Raw genomic sequence first — 24332 nt, forward strand, 5'->3', positions numbered from 1 at the left:
GGCATAAATATTCTTGAAAATGTTCTGATTGATGCACTGCCGGATGAAGCAGACTTTCTTGTAAAGCAAGAGGACAAAAAAGTGGTTCATATTTAAAGATCGTTCCATTGGATGTTGATGGAGGAGAGGCTGTTTTATGAGGACAGGAGTACTACACTATGTAATGACAGAATGCATTGCTTTACTGCAAATTAAATCATGTTTAAAGCTCTGGGTCCCCTTTGGCCACAATTTTTGCACCTTTCTGTCCCAATTAGAAGCTGATTGCTCTTTGGCAAAGCTTGGGGCCAATTAAAAGTCAGAAAACAGGCAAAAAATGACTGGTTTGTTTTATTAGAAATTATATCCAGCTGCTTGAAGTACTTCTCCGCAGAATAGTTGCTTAGTTTGTAAAATAATTTTTAAGGTTAACACGTAACTTTGCATGTGACACCTAAAATGTGATGACCTGATTAAAAACTTCTATACATAGAAGAATTTTACAGCAATGTTCTGGGCAACCTGGCAATATTATGGGAGGGCTTCTCTGTTAGCCGACGCCGAGGTGATTGGGCGGAGAATCGCAATGCTCCAGCACCTCCACAACGGCGTCAATGCGTTCCGGAATGCACGTACAGTAGACACCGTTTGCATATCATTAGTGGGCCAGTTTTCTCCAGGGCCTCCGGAATTCTCTGCCTCCAATGGGCAGAGATCCCAACAGCGAGGTTCACTTGTGCTTTTAAAAATCAGGAAACTGGCATGGCGGCTGCTGAGGGAGAGGGGGACATGGAAAATTTCCAACATCGCCACAGTTTGCCGACAGTTGTGCAGCTGGCCAGGGGCTTCTGCCAGGGCTGGGGAAGTAGTTGGGGGTGACCAGGAGGTGGGCTGTGGGGTCAGGGTGGACGGGGACGGAACACCATTGCCGCAGCCGGCAAGGCAGCCATGCAGCTGCGCACACCGCTAACAGCCCACTTTGAACTTAGTGCCACGGGTCATATAGGTCCCCCCCCAGGGCACCCTCCTTAGATGCCCTCTGGCCCCAGCTGACTCATTATCTGTATGGGTGCGGTCCAGCACAACCAGTACCACCTTGTTGGCTGGGATAAGTGTGTGTAGGGATTGTAATGTGTATATGCGGCTGCAGCTTGTCAGTCTCTCGGGAGTCAATCACAGACCCGGCGAATCCCGCACCATTTTGCATTGGAATCGATTGCATTCCACGCAGCACCGGTGCTAGCCCCTCAATAATAGCGGAATCAATCCAGGTGCGGTGCCAGTTTTTCTGTCGTGAAAGTCCACAAATTCTGCGTTGGCGTCAACACTTAGTCTCAGAACCAGAGAATCCCACCTATTATCTTTTTTTTTACATTCAATTTTTCCGAAAGAAAACACAACCAGAATCCTAGATTTTGTGTTTATTAGACACATACAGTTTGGTAAGCCACAATATAACAAGCTGATCACAGATACACCTAATGTTTTATTAACAGGATGTTCTCGTTTGGAGTATTTACAGATTCACCTATTATATAAATAAATAATTTTATTTTTTCAGACATTGTATTCTCTGTATGCTTGATTATAGTTTACATATAAACAAAAGTTCTGCCTTCATTTTTAAAATTTTCTTTTAATTTTTATTCAAGAACAAATAAAAAGTCTCAGCAAAATCAAAAATTGAAGTGTGTGTTTGAAGATCATGATGCATACAATTTTCTTTTACATAAGGTTAGATTTTGCTTGCACGGAGTGAGAAGTTAGAGATTTATGACAGTGTTCCTTTCCCAAATCTCTCTGTAAGGAATGCTGGGACTACTTTATTGTAAATATGGCCTCTGCAACATCAAATAAAAAGAGCCATTCAGACAGATTTATCAAAGACTAAGTTCTGCAACAGCATTTGAAGTCAATTACTTGACAAGCCTTTGTGTTTTCAATTACATTCATACATACCATGTTTTAACTACTTTGTTAAAAAAACTACCATATGTGTGTTGGTTAAGCACTTGGTGCTTGACGGGTCAGGGAAGGGGAAGTAAGCAAATTACTGCGGATGCTGGATTCTGAAACCAAAAGAGAAAATGCTGGAAAATCTCAGCAGGTCTGGCAGCATCTGTAGGGAGAGAAAAGGGCTAACGTTTCGAGTCCAGATGATCCTTTGTCAAAGCTGGGAAGTAATGCTTGTTGTTTCCAGAAATTATCTTTTCAGTTGCAAATGGTACTAAAGTCTACATTAAAAGCAAATTTTAAATGTTTTACTTTTAAAATTTTGTTTGCATTTTAAGTTTGGCTTAATGACATCACAATGACAACAGTAATCAACTTAAGATGTGGCAAATAATGGATCCTGGAACCAATTACCAGCTGAAACTTAATAGTCCGATTTAGATCCTTTATATGCAGAATAATGGATCCCCAGGGTGATTACACGCTAGAATCTAATCAAGCAGTTGGGCAGCACAGTGTTTAGCACTACTGCCTCACAGCACCAGGAACCCGGGTTCAATTCCAGCCTTGGGCGACTGCCTGTGTGGAGTTTGCACATTCTCTCTGTGTCTGCGTGGGTTTCCGCCTGGTACTCCAGTTTCCTCCCACCATCCAAAGAGGTGAATTGTCCATGATAAAATTGCCTCTTAGGTTAGCTGGGGTTATGGGGATAGGGGGGGGGGGGGAGCATTCGGGTAGGGTTCTTTTAGAGGGTCGGTGCAGACTTGATGGGCCGAATGGCACTGTAAGGATTCTATGGTTCTATAGTCCTGAAAATTTACATCAAGAATAATGGGTGCCTAGCAGTTAGCTACGGGCTGGAATCTAACCGAGCAGGTTATATGAAACATAATGGATCCTGAAAGTGGATTGTATGGGCACGATTTAATGACCTCATCATGCCCAACTTAGTGACGTGACGAGGCCTTGAATCTGTGCGACACTCGGAACGCCTCGCAAAATTTAACGAGATCTCGCGATCTGGACCTCGCCCTCGCTGAGCAAGATGAAGATATTTAAATGAGCAAATAGGAATTCATCCGATGCCTGGGAACCAATGGCCTCACCTGGGAGACCTTGCCGGGGTGCCATTTAATTGATTGATTGATTGATATTTATTGTCACATGTACCGAAGTACAGTGAAAAACATTTTCCTGCGGCCAAGGAAACGTACACAGAACGTACATAGTAGACAAAAGTATAATCGACAGAGTACATTGGCAGTGGTGCATCAACAAATAGTGATTGGCTACAGTGCGGAGCGCTATGAGTAATTTTATATGAAGTGGAAAAGAGTTTTAGTAGGTCAGAACGGTGGAGAGAAAAGAAAGGGGTCTGGTTGAGAGAGCTTGCAGAGAGTCGCCATGCTCCGGAGCCATCTTGGATCAGGATTTAGCACTGGTTTACACAAACGTGGACCAGGCGTAACGACACCTGGGGATCTCTCAGGCCATTAGAGGCTCCTGGATAGTTGCGCTCTGAGCAGGGTAATAACCTGGCACTCCCGCTGGCACAGGGGTGCCTTGGCACTGCCAGCCTGGCACCATGGCATTGTCACCCAGGAACACTGCCAGTTCCACCCAGGTGGCACTGCTGGGCAGGCAGGGGCACTGTCAATGTGCCAGGCTGGCAATGCCCAGGTTCCTCGGTGCCAGGTTGCCCATGCCAGGGATCGGATCCGGGGGTGCCTTGCCCTTAAGACGTGAGTGAGGCTGAGGACAAAAAATCAGGCAAAGTCCTGTTAAATAGCACGGTGTTTCTTGGTGCTGCAAGTCAAAAGGGGACTGTTTTTGTTCTGTTGAATTGCGCCCTATTTTTGTTACATGTAGAATAATGAAAGCAAGCACATGATTATAGGCTGGGTTCCAATTGAGGGATTCAGATGGTTTATGCATAAAGTATTAACTGAGATTGAGTTTTGAAGTTTGAATTTAAGCAAGGGATTCGGATGGGTTATATATTATAATAATATTCACAAGAATGAGGTACAGACTGGAAACTAGTCTGGGGTTGCAAATGAGCAGAATGATATCTAGGACTGAATTACAGACTGGAATGTTATGGAGCTATTCACATACGTAATGTATACATTAATATGAACATCTAAAAGGAAGGACCTGAAAAGATTGACTTTTTGCTTCATCCTGACAACTGCGACCCTGGCAGACAACAGACCCATTGTTTAACCAGCAATGAGTACCAGAGGGTGAATATAAACTGGAAAATGATGAACATCACTGAATATGATACTATGGTTCATGCAAATAATGACTTGAACTTTATGATGAAAAAGGGAAGTCTCACATTATAAAACGTTCCTTGAAATTCATGAGGCAGCTTCATTCAGCTTGAGTCTGTTTTTGCAGACAGAAATATACTCCACTTAGCAATATCCCAAACGTTTTTAATTGATGTGAATACACACTGCTTGATTAATTACTTTGATGTGACTGGTGCAATTTTGGCAAAAGTTGACAACTGAGAAATAATATAGCATGCATAGATTCAGTATTAATACTCGGATATTTATGGTATGACATCTTAATTAGTCACTTATTCTGTACTAGAAAGAAAGATCTTGATAATTGTTCATAACATTAGGAAAAGAATTATTCACATAACTTCTGTGAGGCTAGTTTTAGTTCTAATATGCCCTAAAAATTAGCAGGTAGGGTCTAACAGCACATGAAATTCAGTGGAGAGCTACCCTGATTAATGTCTATCAGTTGCGGCGCCATTAAAATGTCAAGTGGAGGTTGGTGTAGGCACGGTAGCACAAGTGGATAGCACTGTGGCTTCACAGAGCCAGGGTCCCAGGTTCGATTCCCCGCTGGGTCACTGTCTGTGCGGAGTCTGCACGTTCTCCCCGTGTCTGTGTGGGTTTCCTCCGAGTGCTCTGGTTTCCTCCCACAGTCCAAAGACGTGCAGGTTAGATGGATTGGCCATGATAAATTGTCCTTAGTGCCCAAAAAGGTTAAGAGGGATTATTGGGTTACGGAGATAGGGTGGAAGTGAGGGCTTAAGTGGGTCGGTGCAGACTCGATGGGCCGAATGGCCTCCTTCTGCACTGTATGTTCTAGGCAGTAGACTCCTGTCCAAAATTGGCAGGGGATTCATTACAATGTGAAAAAGGGGTAGGATCTCTCCATATGCTGCTGGAGAGCATCTCATGCAAACTGTAAAGGGTTAACATCAGAAGCATCTGGATGGAGCTATGATGAAATGTCACATAACTAGGTAACAGGTATCCTGAGGGAAGGAGAGTTCCAACCTTGTGCAGAGTTACTGAGATGTGCATAGAGCTATAAATAATAATGGCTTTGTAAAATACAGCCTCAAACAACTTTCCTAAATAAACAGTCAAACCTTAAAGAACCCCATCTAGACCCCAAACAGAAGACAAAACACAAACTACATTAGAATCATTTAGCACTGATGGGTCATTCAGAAGTTAATTTAAAGAACGCAGAAATATAAAGCAAAATTATTTTTGTTCAGGAATCTCTGTGCCTTTTAGTTACTTTTCTCTGAGCACTTAGGTTGTATGAGTCTCTGTGTCAATATTTTTATCTTGTTTTTTTCACTCACACCATTGCTGGCACTAATGGGGTTGCCAAGGGAATCCTGTTATTTGAGATGAATCAAAGAACAGGAAGACCTAAAAAGGTTACCAGATTATTCAGGCTCCCTGAGAGGTGCTGTTGACCCACTCACCAGTATCTTTTCATCTGCATTTGAAGACAGTGGTGAAAATGCTTTGCTTTGGTGGGTGGCTGATAGATCCGGAGGTATTCTCAAAGGAAGCTGGGAAAAAAATGGTATTGCATCCGGTTCTGGGTGCTACATTTTAGGAAAGATGTGAAGGCAGAAAACATTTGTAAGAATGGTTCCGGGGTGAGGAAATTTAGTTATGAAGACAGATTGTTGAAGTTGAAATTGTTTTACTTCGAGCAGCAAAAGAAGCAAAAGTAACATGAGAAAATGTTTGTTTTCACATAGCGAGTGGTTAAGGTCTGAAATGCACTGCCTGAGTGTGGTAGAGGCAGGCTCAATAAAAGCATTGAAAAGGAAATTAGACTGTTATCTGAAAAGGAAGAATGTGCAGGGTTACAGAGGAGTGGCACTAAGTGAATTGATCATTTGGAGAGTCGGTGCAGACACAAGGGGTTGAATAGCCTCCATTTGTGCTGTAACAACTCTGTGAGTCTATAATTCTGACACCACTGAGATATGAGAAAACCTGATTCAGAATGGTGAAATAAAGGTATGTAAGGATGGCCAACATCCAACATAGCCTGGATGACATGTCCATGAAAATGCCATCAATTATTTCTGCAGGCTTTGGTGTATCTGTTAACCATCAAGGGAATAGTTTCCACAGGATCAAAATCAGTAAACATCAAGATGTCGAGTTGTACCATGCAGTACATGTTTGTCAAATCCAGTGATGATACTGTCAGCTGTGGCTTAAAAGTTGGCTCATCTCCTTTCTGGCATGATACCTCAGTAAATAACCCATGAGGCTTTATAGCATGTATTAAAGAACCACAAGTGGATTCTATCTTCCATACTTTTGCTATCTTTTCAAAATATTTTTCAAATACTAAGAATAACTCAAAGGTCTACCTAGATTCTTATTTTATAAACCTAATCTGTTCCTCACACAGGAAGCTTGCAATCTGATTGGCCAAATCTCGCAAAATAATTTAGGAGGTAGATCAAGACAGCTAAAACCACTTTAACCCCTTTTTTGAAAAAGAAATCAAGTATAGCTTTCACATCCCTCCAAATCTTTCCGGTTTTACGGCAGGAATTATCGGCTGTTCACGCCAGCAGGAAATTCCGGTCCCGCACATGTTTCCTGGCTACAAGGGGTTCCGTTGACAACGGTGGGACCGGTAGATCCCGCTAGCGGGCCGCCTCCCCCACTGAAAAACACGGTTGGTAAATCCCCCTCTTAGTTTCCTACGTTTTGTCAAAGCGGTTGGACTCCAATTTCACCAGATACATTAAGCATTTGCCCCTCAATGCTGGCAAATCCAGCTCTCTTACAATTATTTGCAAACTATGAATAGCAAACTTGACCTTGTCCTTCAAGCTTTTGGGGGATTCTTCATGGAGAGTGTCTTTGACACTAATACTTTTGTATTCTCATGAAATATTGACGGTAAATAATGTAAATTTCACCAATTGTGATAATGCAATTGCTAAAAATAACAGCCTCCAAGAGCCAGTAAATAGAATTTATGAAGAAGGCAAACAATTTGGCTTATACATAAATACAGAGAACATAATATTTGACTTTGTACTACAATGGGAAGATTAGTAAGCCATTTGGCCCCTTGAGTCTTTTCTTCCATTCAATGAGATAATTGCTGATCTGTATCTTACCATTTTTACCAACTTTTGCTTCATACTTTTGATAATTACGCATACCAAAAATGTGTCAAATTCAGTCTTGAAAATTTCAATTAATCTAACTTCCTTTATTTCCACCACTTTTTGTGCGAAAAATAACTTTTTTGATTTCCAGTCTAACCTTTTTTTATTATTCATTTACTGAATGTGGGCATTACGTAATGGCCATTTAATGCCCGTCTGTAACTTCTCTCCATTTCAAGGGGTATTTAAGAGTCAACCACATTGCTGTTGAAGTCATACGTGGGCATGGGAGCAATAGGTCAGAAGGTGAGAGCATTGAGGGAGAACTAGGGAATAGGGCCAGTATGGCTCTGAGGCAGAGCAGACAGGGTGAAGTTGCTGAACACAGCGGGTCTGGTGGCCTGAAGTGCATATGTTTTAATGCAAGAAGTATTAGGGGTAAGGCAGATGAACTTAGAGCTTGGATTAGTACTTGGAACTATGATGTTGTTGCCATTACAGAGACCTGGTTGAGGGAAGGGCAGGATTGGCAGCTAAACGTTCCAGGATTTATATGTTTCAGGCGGGATAGAGGGGAATGTAAAAGGGGTGGCGGAGTTGCGCTACTGGTTAGGGAGAATATCACAGCTGTACTACGGGAGGATACCTCAGAGGGCAGTGAGGCTTTATGGGAAGAGATCAGGAATAAGAAGGGTGCAGTCACAATGTTGGGGGTTTACTACAGACCTGCCAACAGCCAGCGGGAGATAGAGGGGCAGATAGGTAGACAGATTTTGGAAAAGAGTAAAAACAGGGTTGTTGTGATGGGAGACTTCAACCTCCCCAATATTGACTGGGATTCACTTCGTGCCAGAGGCTTAGACGAGGCAGAGTTTGTAAGGAGCATCCAGGAGGGCTTCTTAAAACAATATGTAGACAGTCCAACTAGGGAAGGGGCGGTACTGGGCCTGGCATTGGGGAATGAGCCCGGCCAGGTGGTAGACGTTTCAGTAGGGGAGCATTTCGGGAACAGTGACCACAATTCAGTAAGTTTTAAAGTGCTGGTGGACAAGGATAAGAATGGTCCTAGGGTGAATGTGCTAAATTGGAGGAAGGCTAATTATAACAATATTAGGTGGGAACTGAAGAACCTAGATTGGGGGCGGATGTTTGAGGGTAAACATCTGACATGTGGGAGGCTTTCAAGTGTCAGTTGAAAGGAATTCAGGACCGGCATGTTCCTTGGAAGAAGGATAAATACGGCAATTTTCGGGAACCTTGGATAACGAGAGATATTGTAGGCCTCGTCAAAAAGAAAAAGGAGGCATTTGTCAGGGCTAAAAGGCTGGGAACAGATGAAGCCTATGTGGAATATAAGGAAAGTAGGCAGGAACTTAAGCAAGGAGTCAGGAGGGCTAGAAGGGGTCACGAAAAGTCATTGGCAAATAGGGTTAAGGAAAATCCCAAGGCTTTTTACACATACATAAAAAGCAAGAGTGTAGCCAGGGAAAGGGTTGGCCCACTGAAGGATAGGCAAGGGAATCTATGTGTGGAGCCAGAGGAAATGGGCGAGGTACTAAATGAATACTTTGCATCAGTATTCACCAAAGAGAAGGAATTGGTAGATGTTGAGTCTGGAGAAGGGTGTGTAGATAGCCTGGGTCACATTGAGATCCAAAAAGACGAGGTGTTGGGCGTCTTGAAAAATATTAAGGTAGATAAGTCCCCAGGGCCTGATGGGATCTACCCCAGAATACTGAAGGAGGCTAGAGAGGAAATTGCTGAGGCCTTGACAGAAATCTTTGGATCCTCACTGTCTTCAGGTGATGTCCCGGAGGACTGGAGAATAGCCAATGTTGTTCCTCTGTTTAAGAAGGGTAGCAAGGGTAATCCAGGGAACTACAGGCTGGCGAGCCTTACATCAGTGGTAGGGAAATTACTGGGGAGAATTCTTCGAGACAGGATCTACGCCCATTTGGAAGCAAATGGACGTATTAGTGAGAGGCAGCATGGTTTTGTGAAGGGGATGTCATGTCTCACTAACTTGATAGAGTTTTTCGAAGAGATCACAAAGATGATTGATGCAGGTAGGGCAGTGGATGTTGTCTATATGGACTTCAGTAAGGCCTTTGACAAGGTCCCTCATGGTAGACTAGTACAAAAGGTGAAGTCACACGGGATCAGGGGTGAGCTGGCAAGGTTGATACAGAACTAGCTAGGTCATAGAAGGCAGAGAGTAGCAATGGAAGGATGCTTTTCTAATTGGAGGGCTGTGACTAGTGGTGTTCTGCAGGGATCAGTGCTGGGACTTTTGCTGTTTGTAGTATATATAAATGATTTGGAGGAAAATGTAACTGGTCTGATTAGTAAGTTTGCAGATGACACAAAGGTTGGTGGAATTGCGGACAGTGATGAGGACTGTCAGAGGATACAGCAGGATTTAGATTGTTTGGAGACATGGGCGGAGAGATGGCAGATGGAGTTTCATCCGGACAAATGTGAGGTAATGCATTTTGGAAGGTCTAATGCAGGTAGGGAATATACAGTGAATGGTAAAACCCTCAAGAGTATTGAAAGTCAGGGAGATCTAGGTGTACAGGTCCACAGGTCACTGAAAGGGCAACACAGGTAGTCAAGAAGGCATTTGGCATGCTTGCCTTCATTGGCCGGGGCATTGAGTATAAGAATTGGCAAGTCATGTTGCAGCTGTATAGAACCTTAGTTAGGCCACACTTGGAGTATAGCGTTCAATTCTGGTAGCCACACTACCAGAAGGATGTGGAGGCTTTAGAGAGGGTGCAGAAGAGATTTACCAGAATGTTGCCTGGTATGGAGGGCATTAGCTATGAGGAGCGGTTGAATAAACTTGGTTTGTTCTCACTGGAACGACGGAGGTTGAGGGGCGACCTGATAGAGGTCTACAAAATTCTGAGGGGCATAGACAGAGTGGATAGTCAGAGGCTTTTCCCCAGGGTAGAGGGGTCAATTACTCGGGGCATAGGTTTAAGGTGCGAGGGGCAAGGTTTAGAGTTGATGTAAGAGGCAAGTTTTTTTACAGAGAGGGTAGTGGGTGCCTGGAACTCGCTACTGGAGGAGGTGGTGGAAGCAGGGACGATAGTGACATTTCAGGGGCATCTTGACAAATACATGAATAGGATGGGAATAGAGGGATACGGACCCAGGAAGTGTAGAAGATTGTAGTTTAGTCGGGCAGCATGGTCGGCACGGGCTTGGAGGGCCTGTTCCTGTGCTGTACTTTGTTCTTTGTTCTTTCTTGGTAGTCCAGACCAGGTTCCCTAAAGGACATCAGTGATCAAGGTGAGCTATTATGACAATGGCTTTGTGGTCATAATTAGACTCAATTCCAGATTTTGATTTAATTCAAATTTCACCATCAGCTGTGGTGAGATTTGAACCCAGTTCCCCAGAGCATTCCTCTAGGTCTCAAGATTACTAGTCCAGTGACAATACCACTACGCCACTGCCTCCCCTTTATTGTACTGTATGGTAATGAAGCATGGTGCCTCAGGCTAGAAAAGAACCCAAATTATTAGTGGAAGAAATGTTTTTTGTGCATTGTCGGCATCTCTGTGTTCCAGAGAATTAAAAATTAAAATTTGCACAATGTAAAATAGATGTGGGGCGGGAGTCTCCGACCCCCCGCCGGGTCGGAGAATCCCCGGGAGCGGCATGAATCCCGCCCCGCCGCCGCTTGCCGTATTCTCCGATGCCGGTTTTCGGGCGGGGATCACGCCATGCCGGTCGGGGGCCATTGGCAGCGGCCCCCCCCTGGCAATTCTCCGGGCCCCGATGGGCCGAGCGACTGTCAGTTTCTGGCCAGTCCCGCCGGAATGGATTGGACATGGTCCCACACGGTGGGACCTGGTAGGTAAGCTGGCTGGTGCGGTCCTCGGGGGGGATCCGACCCTGGGGGGTGGCCCCCACGGTGGCCTGGCCTGCGTTTGGGGCCCACCGATCTGCAAGCGGGCCTTACCGTGGGGGCACTTCTTCCTTCCGCGCCAGCCCCTGTAGGGCTATGCCATGGCCGGCACGGAGAAGAAACCCCCCCTGCGCATGCACCAGAATACGCCGCCCGGTCTACGTATGCGCTGAACCACGCCGGCGGTTCTGCGCATGTGCTAACTCGCGCAGTACCTTCAGCGCCAGCTAGCACTGTGCCAACCCCTTGGGCACCGGCATAGCCCCCGGAAGTGTGGAGCATTCCGCAACTTCCGGTCAGCCCGACGCCGGAGTGATTAGCTCCGTTTTTTACGCCGGCGTTGGGCCATCACGCCGAAATGGGAGAATCCCGCTTCTTGACTGAGCAAAATGGTAATGCAAAGGGCAGCACGGTGGTGTAGTGGATAGCACTGATGCCTCATGGCGCCGAGGTCTTTCGATCCCGGTTCTGGGTCACTGTCCGTGTGGAGTTTGCACATTCTCCCCGTGTTGTGTGTGTTTCGCCCCCACAACCCAAAGTTGTGCAGGTTAGGTGGATTGGCCACGCTAAATTGCCCCTTAATTGGAAAAAATGAATTGGGTACTCTAAATTTAAAAACAAATGGTAAAGCACAAAATCATTTAAAGACCACTCTGTTGGTATGGAAAACCAAACAGAATGAGTAACGATATATTCGTGAAATAAAAACAGAGAAGCTGGTAAGGTTCAGCGGGTCTGGCAGGATCTAGAGAGAGAAACAGAGTAGATGTTTCGAGTCCGAATGATTCTTCTTCAGAGCTCAGAGGTAGATTAGCGAAGACTGTTGGTATCATAGAAAGTTTACCGCACAGAAAGAGGCCACTGGCTCATTGCGTCTGCATCGGAAATGCAGTGAGAATCAGGACACATGAAAATGAACATAAACCAGCTCCTTGACTGAAACTCAGGATTGAGCCAGGGACCTTTAGATCATGAGTTTAATGCTCTTCCTGAGCTATCTTGGCAGATAAATGCATTCTTATATGAAAGGAGCCAAACCAAGGCAGGGTGGACAAGAATGCCGATGAGAAGACTAAAACTTAAGTTTCATATTAGCTGCACCTCTGATACAAAGAGTTGATGTAGATTTACTCCTAACCCATTCACTGGTTTGATAACATCTTGATGCAGTCGCATTGTTGCTTTCTGTTTTGGAAAGCTGGTGTAAGAGTTCTCAATTTAGCTTAAACCTTGCAAGTCATCTGCAAGAATCACCTGTGATGGTTCTGGATTCCTAATGTTGCAAGCAGGTATCCCAATGGTTGTGCTCCATATAGGCTACAACAGACGAATGAGGCGACACATGTAACAGACTGGCTGGCATGAAGAAGGCATGAAGATGTTTTCAGAAATTATCCAGGTTTTTGTAAGGTAAATAAGGAGGCTTGTACAGTATATCGGGGCAGCACAGTAGCATAAGTGGATAGCACTGTGGCTTCACAGCGCCAGGGTCCCAGGTTCAATTCCCCGCTGGGTTACAGTCTGTGCGGAGTCTACACGTTCGCCCCTTGTCTGCGTGGGTTTCCTTCGGGTGCTCCGGTTACCTCCCACAGTCCAAAGACGTGCAGGGTAGGTGGATTGGCCATGATAAATTGCCCTTAGTGACCAAAAAGGTTAGGAGGGGTTATTGAGTTATGGGGATAGGGTGAAAGTGAGGGCTTAAGTGGGTCGGTGCAGACTCGATAGGCCGAATGGCCTCCTTCTGCACTGTATGTTCTATGTATGTTAACAAAATGGTAATCAATTATTGGTGGGTAACAATGGAATACAATTATTAAACCAAGAAAGCATCTAGTTTAAGAGCGATGAGTTTTTGAAGGACTTGAATGTAATGTTTGCATTCATATGATTTGGAAAACACTGCATACTAAATATGCACTGCTGAGTATTCCAGTTATGCTAGTTAAAAAAAAATACAGTGAGGGATATGCATGGAATACCTTAACATTCTCCATAGTTGACCAGTGCCATTAGTCAATAGAGGCACAATGAACAATGATACGAAGTGAAGCTCAATACTATACACAACCATGTTGTACAGGCTACGTTTAATAGAGGCCTGTGTCTGTCCATAGAAGTAGATGGAAAATTGGATTGGGAGTCTCCATTGGGTTATTTTCAAACAGTTCCTGCCATTTTGTCGAGTGGCAAGTGAAGGCTGGAAGAGGAAAAGCTGCCCTGTCTTCTTGGACATAAAGGAGAAAATCAATTACTCTTCTGGGAAGGTATGAGCTCAATGAAAATGTCAGCCAAGCCTGATTTTCACCAAAACCAAATATGCATTTCCCAGAAGGACCAATGGGCAGTAATTGGGAGCATGAACAGTGACTAATTTTCCCCACTGCAGGTGCTCCAAAGGCAACTGTAGCAAGACAAAAGAGCAGGGAGCATGCTGTTTCATCGGGAAACTAGAAACTGCCCTCTATGTAATTTGGTTTGGATGGCTCTCTGCATTAATCAGACATTGGTTGACCAAGAAATAAAACATTCTCTTCTAGTGAGCTGATCTCTGTGCGGTTCAGCCTTGCTGGTTCTTTTGTCATGTCTGAGTTCAGTGACATCTTTCTCATAACCGTACAATAAGATAAGCTGAGGTTGTTATGTGAACCTAAAAATTATATTTCAAGACAATAAAGGGTGACTAATGTTAATTTCACATAAATCCATGTGAACACTTAGAAATTCAATATCAATATCAACAATAGTAATTTCTGGATGTAGATTTCTACTTTAAGAACAATAATAACTGAAAAATTGCACTTAAATGTAGCAAAACCTCCCAAGTTGCTTCACGGAGCAGAGAGGCAAGCGATTTAGGAAAATCAGTCAATGGCCATGCCCAGACCTGACCTGCCAAATAGTGACTTCCTGGCCACCCCCCACCAGTTTCCCCAGCCCTCGTGGAAGTCCCCCCGGCCAGCAGCACGGCTCCCGCCCGACTGTGGCGGTGTGGACACTCTCCGCAGCCGCCACGCCGGGTTCCTGACCGCTGAGACCACACGTGTCCCGCACAGTCGGGAACTCAGACCATCGGGGACGGAGCATCGGGGGAGGGCCTACAGGTGACGCACCAAATCCGTTCCAACGGTGTGCGGCGCTTTGACACCATTTCGCGGGGGGGGGGGGGGAAACAGGCGTGAAACCGGCGCTTCCCCTGATTTGGGTGTCAGAAGGGATTCTCTGCCCGATCGCCGATTACGATATCGGCATCGAGGAACGGTGAATCTCACCCAGGGTTTCTGGAATTTCTTAAAGGCAGGGAGCAAAGTAACAAGGTTGCAAAATTTTAGGAAAAGTCAGAGGATATGAGGCCAAGGTAGCAGAAAGCTCTGTCACCAAATGAGAAATGGAAGGAATGTGTTGGAGATTGGTGAGCACAGAAGTCTAGTGTCAGAGGACCATGTCTAGCGAACACATCTGCAACATTTAAGATTGTTGTGTTCCATTTTTCATATTCTGCATAATTTCTGAGGAAGAATTGTCAGAGCAACAATGTTTTCACTGTTACAAAATCCTTTAAATGCCTTTTTGATACAACTTCAGGATGACTATCCAAAGATTGAAATAAAGGCCCAGATTTTGTGATCAGTGGCGAAGCTTAAGACACTCACCGCTGACCTCAAAGAAAACTGTCCACAAAGATTTCGCAATTTCTGTGGCAGGGTTTTCACTTTGCCCAACAGCAATTTAAATCTAGTGCCAAGTCAAAGTAAAGTCTTGGCATGCAGCAGCAGTGATATCAGCAAGCAAGCGACCAATTACGTTGAAATATTCACACATACAGCAAACCAGGACGTTAAATTGGAGACATTTTTCATTATTCTGGAGAAATTTGACATTCCATAAATATAAAAGTAGCTTTTCAGGTCAGTGAGTGTGTTTAGCAGTAATCATGAAGTTAGTATGCCATTAAAAACCCAGTTACACCTCATTCAAAAAGAGTACCTCGTTCAAAGGCTTTTACATCGAAGTACCAGAGTGGGAGTTTTTGGCAAACCATTACTGCAATCTTTGTGAACCTATACAGCACATCCTATAGAGGAGCGTAGACTCACTAATTCAAATTCAGAATTTTCATGTTATTCCTTTTTTATATATAAATTTAGAGTACCCAATTATTTATTTTGTTTCCAATTAAGGGGCAATTTAGCGTGGCCAATCAACCTAACCTGCACATCTTTGGGTTGTGGGGGTGAAACCCACACAGACGTGTGGAGAATGAGCAAACTCCAGATGGACAGTGACCCAGGGACGAATTTCGAACCCGGGTCCTCAGCGCCATAATCACAGTGCTAACTTCTGCGCCACTGTGCTGCTCCATTTTCATGTTATTCTGAGCATGTGCGGTCAGTTTCAGTAGCTATCAAATCAAAATCCAGGCAACACTTTTACTCCAATATTGGACATAATGTAATGATAATTGAGAAGAAGGCATGTATTAAAATAAATGTGCATTTTAAGCCATAAGACTGTATGTAAGTGTTCTAAAATTGACAGGATTGTGTGAAAATTAAGATAAAACCTCTTTCAGTATATTTGCGCTGTTGAATAACGCTCGGCTGAGCATTCAGTTGGCATTTACGGGGTGGATTTTTAAATGGTGGAGGCCAGGAATTTTTGTATGTAAGTTTGATAATCTTTGATGAACAGGAAGTCTCATGGGCAACCTAGCATAGAGACAGAAATCTCTAACTGATGGATTGTTTGTGCAGTTTATGTAATAGCAAATAAAACATCCAGGGCATGTGGAATGCTGACTGAAAATACTTCACCCATCAGTGGCACACACTGGTTAACAAATTGGATATGGTACAGTCAAACACAATAGAGGAGGCGATGGTGTAGTGGTATTGTCAGTGGGTTAGTAATCCAGGCACCCAGCGGAATGCACTGGTGGACCTTGGTTTGAATCCCCCCACGGCAGATGGTGAAATCTAAATTCAATGAAAATCTGGAAATAAAAGGCTAATGATGCCATGAAATGACTGCTCGAAACCCATCTGGTTCACTCCTCACCTGGTCTAGCCTACATGTGACTCCAGATCCACAGAAATGTGGTTGACTCTTAAATGCCCTTCTGAAATGAAACCCAGTTCAAGGGCAATTAGGGATGGGCAATTAATGCTGGCCCAACCAGTGACGCAAGACAGCCAGATGTTGTAGTAAGTGTTGGTCATATAGAAATCGAAACGTAATAAATCATAAGCATTTAATAATCATAAACCTAACTCACTCCTACTATCGGGGATCTACAGTTGTTTAGACTCCTGCTAAATAGCTGCTCACACCAGATTTCAGGCGATTTGGCAATTAGTAGGTGCACGGTGAAAACAGTTCACTATGTCATTAACCTATCAAATCTTGATAATGCTCTTTCAATGTATTTCCATTTTGCACGAGACCAGGTGGCTTAGTCAACACATTCTATGGGCCTACAGCTGACACTGGTGTGTCCAGATGAGTTCTTTTCAGAGCTCGACTGATTAGAAATATCTAGTCAGCACCACAAGCATGCATACATCTCAAAGATTAATGACCAATTTGAGCTAAATTCACCTTCAATTATTATTTACAATGGCCAATGATATTTGGGGCTTATTTTCTGTCAATGCATCATGTTGATTTGATGCCGTTCCTCATTTACCCAACTGGACATGAAGAACCCTTCCAGAATTCTTAATTTTTTGACTTCCCTTGTTATTAATGTTTTGCAGATCAAATTATAGTTTCCTCGTTGCTGCAAATTAAAAATGTATACAATTACAATTGAACACAATAGATTTCTACACTGGTGGATTAAGAAAGCTTGTATATATGAATATTTCTTCTCCTGCATTTCCAATAAATTGCTTTGTAAGTATACATATTAAATTAAAATGAATATGTAATGAGGCCGATGATAACATATACTGTTCATAGATTCGTGCTGTCACAGTTCACTGAGAGCCAGTTAACATTACTTGTTTTTCATAAACAGAGAAACGTATCCTTTTCATCGCTTTGATTTATCACTTATGTATCAGCTTTCCTCCAACCAGCAATGACTGCAATTTGTGCCATGCACTTGCTTCAATTGTTTCCATAACTTCAAATAAAATTAAACCTAAACTTGAATGGAACAGACATCATCAAGGTACAGAACTGACCATGGACTCAAATTGTGATTAAAATTTAAAATTCAATGTTTGCTACTTCGTTTCACTACCAGTTTTGACAAAAGCAATCAGCGTAATTCAGTGGCCAACCCACTTGATACAGGTTTATCACATCTGTTCTTTCAAATCTAGTAACTGCAAGTTTTGTTTTGCACTCTCAAACCAATCCATCACTGTGCATTGCATGTTTGCAGACTATTGGAGTCTAAGTTGAAAATAAGTATTTTCACATGTGATGCTGATGCTGTCGCATTTTACTTGTCACCTACACGAAGCAATCCCAGCATACTTTAACTAACTGTGAACAGTATGCTTCTGTGCTATACTAGTCATTTTTATGTTGAGAAGAAATTAGGCCTCCCGCAAACTGTAATTTGTTAATACCATTTCCAGTAGAGTATAATCTTTTCAAAGTGTTTGATCAGTTTCTCACTGAAAATATATGTTTAATGAAGCCTTATTGTGGCCAATTGACCGCAAGCGTTATGTTATAGTGCTTTTCAGTTCAGTGGACCTCCACGCATTGCAGCCTCCTACTGTGGGTCAAACAAAAACTGTACATGTGACAAACTTCTGGGAAATATAAATGCACCAAAAGAAAATCAGCAGCAGTCTAGGCAATCTCCTTTATTCTCTGAATATAACTGTGTAGTTCCTCTGGGTCTCTGAGCCCCATATCCTGGCAGACCCACTCAATGTCTTCCTCATCGGCTATAGGGATGCAATTGTAGGTCAGGCCAAGATCCTCTGATGGCAATGTGGTGAAAGTGGTAAACTTGACTCTCTTGCGTTTGGAGGTGGGTGAATGCAGTGGATCCTCGCTGTGCTCCCTTACTGAGCCCCCAGATGAACCATCTGCTCTGCTGTGCACCTGACTTTGCACACTTGTCTGTGAGCTGCCGCTGCTCTGATGGTCACTGTGGCAGCAGGTCTGGATGTTTTCTAAAGGGTTGCCAGGACTTTCAGGCTGGGGTGAGAGATCAGCCTGGGTACGAAGGGGTTGTCCATTGCCTAGAAACACCCAGTGATGTGAATGGTCCATGCTTGCTTGGCCCTCTGGGGGAATACGTTTGTGCCTGTACTTGAGAACAAAGACAATGCAGTTTATTAGAAAAACCAAAATGGCTAGGCAGAAGACCCCTAATAGTGCATACATTCCAATTTCCAAGTCAGTCAGACCCCTTGGTGTGGGGGCATATTCATCATCAGGATCTGCAAGATCCTTTGGCAGATCTGTGATATCAATATCAACAGGCATGCTGGACACCCTTGTGTTATCAAAATGCACTCCACTATCCTGCATGCCATCGGTGCCCTTGCCAGGTTCCATTCTTGAGTCAGTCCTTTCTTCCACAGCTGACTTTACTGTTGTGCTAACCTTCCATATAACACTTTCCTCACGGTCACCAGTTGAAGTATCGGACTTGAAGTCAAATTGTCCCTTCTCTTTTGGTTTATGTCCAAATGGGTTGCCTTCAAATCTAACTCCATCAGGTGCATAATCCTCATCAGTATTTTCTAGATCCTCTTCTGAATCATCATCAGAACCAAAGTGAACCTTCACATTGACCAGTGTTACAAACAGTAAGCTCTTACGGTTGGTCTTTTTACATGGTTCACAGATCCCCAGTTCCAGCTTGATAAGTTCACCTGACCCTTCACCTTCTGCTATAATCAGAGACCAGACAGCATCCTGGGTAGAAGAGACTACTTTATCATTCAACGTGGTAACTGTCAGGTTGTAGTCTTTAACATCATAGAGCGTCAGTGGTACTGCTGTATCGTCACTGTAAAAAATCCACGTGCTCAGGATACCTTCCTATTAAAAGAAGGAAAACATAATTAATAATAATGACAGAACATCACTGGAAGAAGCATTGTGGTTGCAAAATGTACTCTTGGTGGGGCACTTCAATGTCCATCACCATTAGTAGCTTGGCAATGTAACTACTGACCAAGTTGGCAGGGGCTTAAAGGACATAGCTGCCAGACTGGGCCTGTAGCAGGTGGCGAGTGGACGAACACGAGGGAAAAACGTGATCAATATTCCTGTTGCAGCCAAACAACAGAAGCAGTATGCTAAAGACAGAGCTCAGCGTTCCCACACCCAACAGGCTAACAGATCAGATCAAAGCTCCACAGGTCTGTCACACAGTTAGGTGTATAATTAAGCAACTAAAAGAAAAGGAAGCTCCATGAACATCCCTGTCCTTAACGATGACACGTCCCAGTACGTGCATGTAAAGTCAATGGTGAAGCTGATGACCCGTCTCAGTCTCCTCCTTCCGGCATGACAGAAGCCAGCCTTCAGCTAAATCGATTCACTCCCATGTGATATCACAAAAAGACTGAGCCCGCTGGAAACAGAAAAAGATATGGAGGTGAATTCTCCACCAGTGGGATTCTCCGTTCCGCCGGTAGTGCACCCCACCCTTGGACCGTATCCTTTCTAACCCTAACACTGGCCGTTTAGTCACTATATCCTCTGACCTGCCCCTCTGTGAGGCAGAACGTGCTGTACTCAGCAAAGGACTCAACGTGGGACTTCCCCTTATGTCCCCACCTCAACGAAGTTTGGGCTTGACACGATGCTGAACTCTTCTTCCGCCGGCTTTGTCTCCATTCTCACTTTTTTGGGCAGATCCTTTTAGCCACCTGCAGTATTATCTCTCCACCTGGACTCCTCCCTCCGACCTCTTACCTGCTCTTGATCTTTTCACTGGCGTGACATCGACCGTCTCAATTTCTCTGCTTTTCTCACTCACTTTAATCTATCACCTACTGGACTTGCGGCATTTCACTCTCTCAGACCCAACCCTGACTTTGCCATCAAACCCACTGACAAAGTTGTTGTTGCCTGGCATACTGATCGCTACTTCGCAGAGGCTGAGCTTTAATTCTCAGCCGCTTAATTCTACCTTCCCTGGAGCATGACCCCTCCACGAGCATCAAACCAATGTTTCCAGGACTGTCACTAACCTCATCTCCTCTGCAGATCTTCCCTCCACAGCTTCCATCCTCATAATCCCCAAGCCCGGTCAGCCCACTCCTACATCCTCCCCAAAATAAACAAACAGGACTATCCCGGTAGGCCCACCGTGTCCCTTGTTCCTGCTCCACCAAACTAATTTCTTGCTATCTTGACTCCATCCTCTCTCCTCTAGTCCAGTCCCTTCTCACCGACATTCGCAATTCCTCTGATGCCCTACATCATATCAACAACTTCCAGTGCTCCGTTCCTAAACACCTCCACTTCACCATGGGTCCAATCCCTCTCTACCTCACCAGGATCTTCTTAGGGATCACCTTTTCTTCCTCGAACAGAGGCCTGAACAATCCCCATCCACCACCACTCTTCTCCGTCTGGCTCAACTTGTCCTCTCATTCAACAATTTCTCCTTTACTTGTCTCACTTCCTCCAAACCAAAGATGTGGCGATGGGTACACAATTGGGTCCCAGATTTGCCTGTCTCTTTATGAGGTACGTGGAACATTCCCTGTTCCAGTCCTACTCCAATCCTATTCCATAACTCTTTTATCGGTACATCGATGACTGTTTTGGTGCTGCTTCATGTTCCCATCTGGACCTGGAAGGATTTATTAATTTTGCTTTCAATTTCCACATCTATTTCACCTTCCCATGGTCCATCTCCAACACTCCCTTCCATTCCCTTCCTTGACCACTATATCTATTTCCGGGAATAGACTGTCCACTGGCGTCCACTACAAGCCCACCAACTCCCACAACTACTTTGACTACAGCTCTTCACACTCCACATCCTGTAAGGACTCCATCCCATTCTCCTGATGATGCCACTTTCCAAAACAATGCTACTGACATCTCTTTGTTGTTCCTTAATCGTGGTATACCACCCACTGTGGTTGACAGGGCTCTCAATGTGTCCGACCCATCTCCTGCACCTCTGCTCTCACCCCTTCCCCTCCCCTCCCAGAACCAGGAAAGGGTTTCCCTTGTCCTCACTTTTCACACCACCGGACGATCCTCCAAAGGATCATCCTTCACCAGTTCCAACTCCAGCATGATGCCACCACCAAACACATCTTCCCCTCACTCCCCATCAGCATTCTACAGGACTTGTCCACTCCTCCAACACCTCACTCTCTTCCCATGTAATTGCAGAAGGTTTAACACCTGCCCCTTTACCTCCTCCCTGCTCGTCATCCAAGGACTTAAACACCCTTTTCAGGTGAGGCAGCACTTCACGTGCACCTCCTTCAATCTACTCTATTGCATTGTTGGTCCCAATGTGGTCTACTCTACATTGGAGAGACTATCGCAGACTGGGTGGCCACTTTGCAGAACACCTTTGATCTGTCCGCAAGCAGAACCCAGACCTTCCTATTGCCTGTCATTTCAACTCACCGCCTTACTCTCATGTCCACATGTCTGTCCTTGGGCCTGCTGCAATGTTCCAGTGAAGCCCATCACAAACTGGAGGAACAGCACCTCCTCTTCCGATTAGGCTCGTTACAGCCTTCCGGATTTAATATTGGGTTCAACAACTTCCAACTGTGAAAACTCTCCTCCAGCTTCACCCCATTTTTATTTCTCACAATTATTTTCATTTCTTCCATCCATCCATTTTCCCCTCACAATTGTCCCCTCCTCCCCCCACCCCACCCCACTTAGGTCATCTGTTCCCTGTTTCTAGTTACCCTTTGACAGACTGTTCTAATCGCATTTTCCAGTACTTGGTCCATAGCTTTGTATGGTATGGTATTTCAAGTGCTCATCTAAATACTTTTGTAGAAACATTCATAGAAAATAAAAGCAGAAGGAGTCCATTCAGTCCTGCTCTGTGATCCATTATAATCATGGCTGATCATCAAGTTCAATACCCTGATCCCAACTTTCCCGCATATCTCTTGATCCCTTTAGCCCCAAGAGCTGTATCTAAATCCTTCTTGAAATTACACAACGTTTTCGCCTGAACTACGTTTTGTGCTAGTGAATTCCACAGATTTACCAGCCTCTGGGTGAAGAAATTTCTCCTCACCTTAGTCCTAAAAGGTTTACTCCTTATCCTCAAACTACGACCCCTCGTTCTGGACTCGCCCATCATCGGTAACATTCTTTCTGAATCTACCCTGTCTAATCCTGTTCGAATTTTATAAGTTTTTGTGAGATCCCCTCTCAGTCTTCTAAACTCCAATGAATATAATCCGTACCAATTTAATCTCTCCTCATATGACAGTCCCACCAAGAATCAGCCTGGTAAACCTTCGCTGTACTCCGTCCATAGCAAGAACATCCTTCCTCAGATATGGACACCAAAACTGCACACAGATGTGGCCTCACCAATGCCCTATACAATTGTAATAAAACATCCCCATTCCATTTCCATACTTCTTAAAGGTTCTGAGGGTTCCTGCCTCTACTACTCTTTCAGGGCAGTGTGTTCTAATCTCCTGAAATGATCTCCTGCAATGGGTCCTCTTCCTGCTTCTACATTGTTAACTTTGGAGTCCTCCAAGGATTTCTCTTTGGCCCTTTCCTATTTCTCATTTATATGCTACTGCTTGGCGACGTCATTCAAAAATACAGTATCGGGTTCCAAATGTACCTTTATGTCACAGTTTTACTCTGTTGCCACCTCTCTTGATCTCTCAAACTGCTTGTTTGATGCATAGTCCTGGATGAGTCAAAATCTCTAATGAATTATTGGGAAGACTGAAGTTAGTGCCTCTGGCCTACATCACAAACAATGATCCCAGCCACTGATACGAGCTACTACCTCAGGCTGAACCAGAATTTTACAACCTCAGCATTCGATTGAACTTTGAAAATGAGATAGCATCTGTACAAGCTATGTAAGCAGAGGATCAAGTTAAGTGCCAGGAATTTGATTTTGCAGCAGTCAGGGTTCTTTGCAACAAGTTGTCAGTGTATATGGTGAGTCTGGATTCACTACAGGAGTTAAAAAGGAACCTCAACAAGTAGAAGCTGCCATCAAATGCTAGGGAATAGGCTTGTCAATCCTCAGCCTGCAGGCCACAATCAGGTCCCTGAAGCCTCTGTATGTAGTATATGTATTCACGGTTCAAATTAGGGGTAAATTGAATGAAAGATCTGCAAGGATCTGTTTGTGCAATCAGAGGCTGATTTTTACACATTTGTGGCTGATAGACACATCAGCTGCGCCTTGATGCAAACATCAATTCACTCGAAGACACGTGGAGAAGTAAACCGTGGTTTTAATCAGCTTAGAACTGAGCCTGCCTGTGACCGGTACAACGCTGAAGGCGGCCCTGCAGGTCAGCAGCTCTTATACTTCCTGTAAAGGGGGTGGAGCCATGGGCGGAGCCCGTACATGCACCAACATATCCCCTGTGGGTCAAGCCACACAATGGCCCACAGGTAGAGCCCACAGGGTTAACAACATAATACAGTACACTGGTGAATTATCAGTAATTATACATTCACCACATTCACCCTATGTTTAAAAAATGAAGTCCGGCGGGGGTGACGGGCTCATAGATTCAGTCGGTCCGGTGCCCGGATCGTACGCTGCGACCGCCGAAGCACTGGTGTTGCAGCCGCTTCGGGTGGCTGTGGAAGTGGGTCCGGAGCAGGCACAGGAATGAACTCCGGGTGCGGCTCTTCCGGAGCTTCATTCCTGTTGACCGGTGCGGCGGGTGGGAGGGAGCGCGGGAACCATATAGGGGTGGGGGCCGTATTGGGGAGGACCTCCTGCCAGTGAGAAACTGGGAGATTCCTGGACCGCAAGGTCAGTAGGACGGTCTTCCAGACCGTCGCGTTCTCCCTCTCCACCTGCCCGTTTCCCCTGGGGTTATAACTGGTAGTCCTGCTCGAGGTGATGCCCTTACTGAGCAGGTACTGACG

General features: G+C 44.6%; 1 protein-coding gene across 2 annotated transcripts in view; it reads right to left on the bottom strand.

Moving 5' to 3' along the window:
• Positions 1 to 1385: 1385 nt before the first annotated feature.
• tmem132e (transmembrane protein 132E) overlaps positions 1386 to 24332 on the bottom strand; it is a 951562-nt gene continuing 928615 nt past the window's right edge. For both annotated transcript variants that reach the window (XM_072469324.1, XM_072469323.1), the window contains one exon: positions 1386 to 19286. In XM_072469324.1, the coding sequence (XP_072325425.1) occupies positions 18081 to 19286 (1206 nt within the window). In that variant the 3' untranslated portion in view covers positions 1386 to 18080. The remainder of the gene's footprint in view (positions 19287 to 24332) is intronic.

The sequence above is a fragment of the Scyliorhinus torazame genome, chromosome 12, assembly GCF_047496885.1.
Source record: "Scyliorhinus torazame isolate Kashiwa2021f chromosome 12, sScyTor2.1, whole genome shotgun sequence".
NCBI classification, from domain to species: Eukaryota; Metazoa; Chordata; class Chondrichthyes; order Carcharhiniformes; family Scyliorhinidae; genus Scyliorhinus; species Scyliorhinus torazame.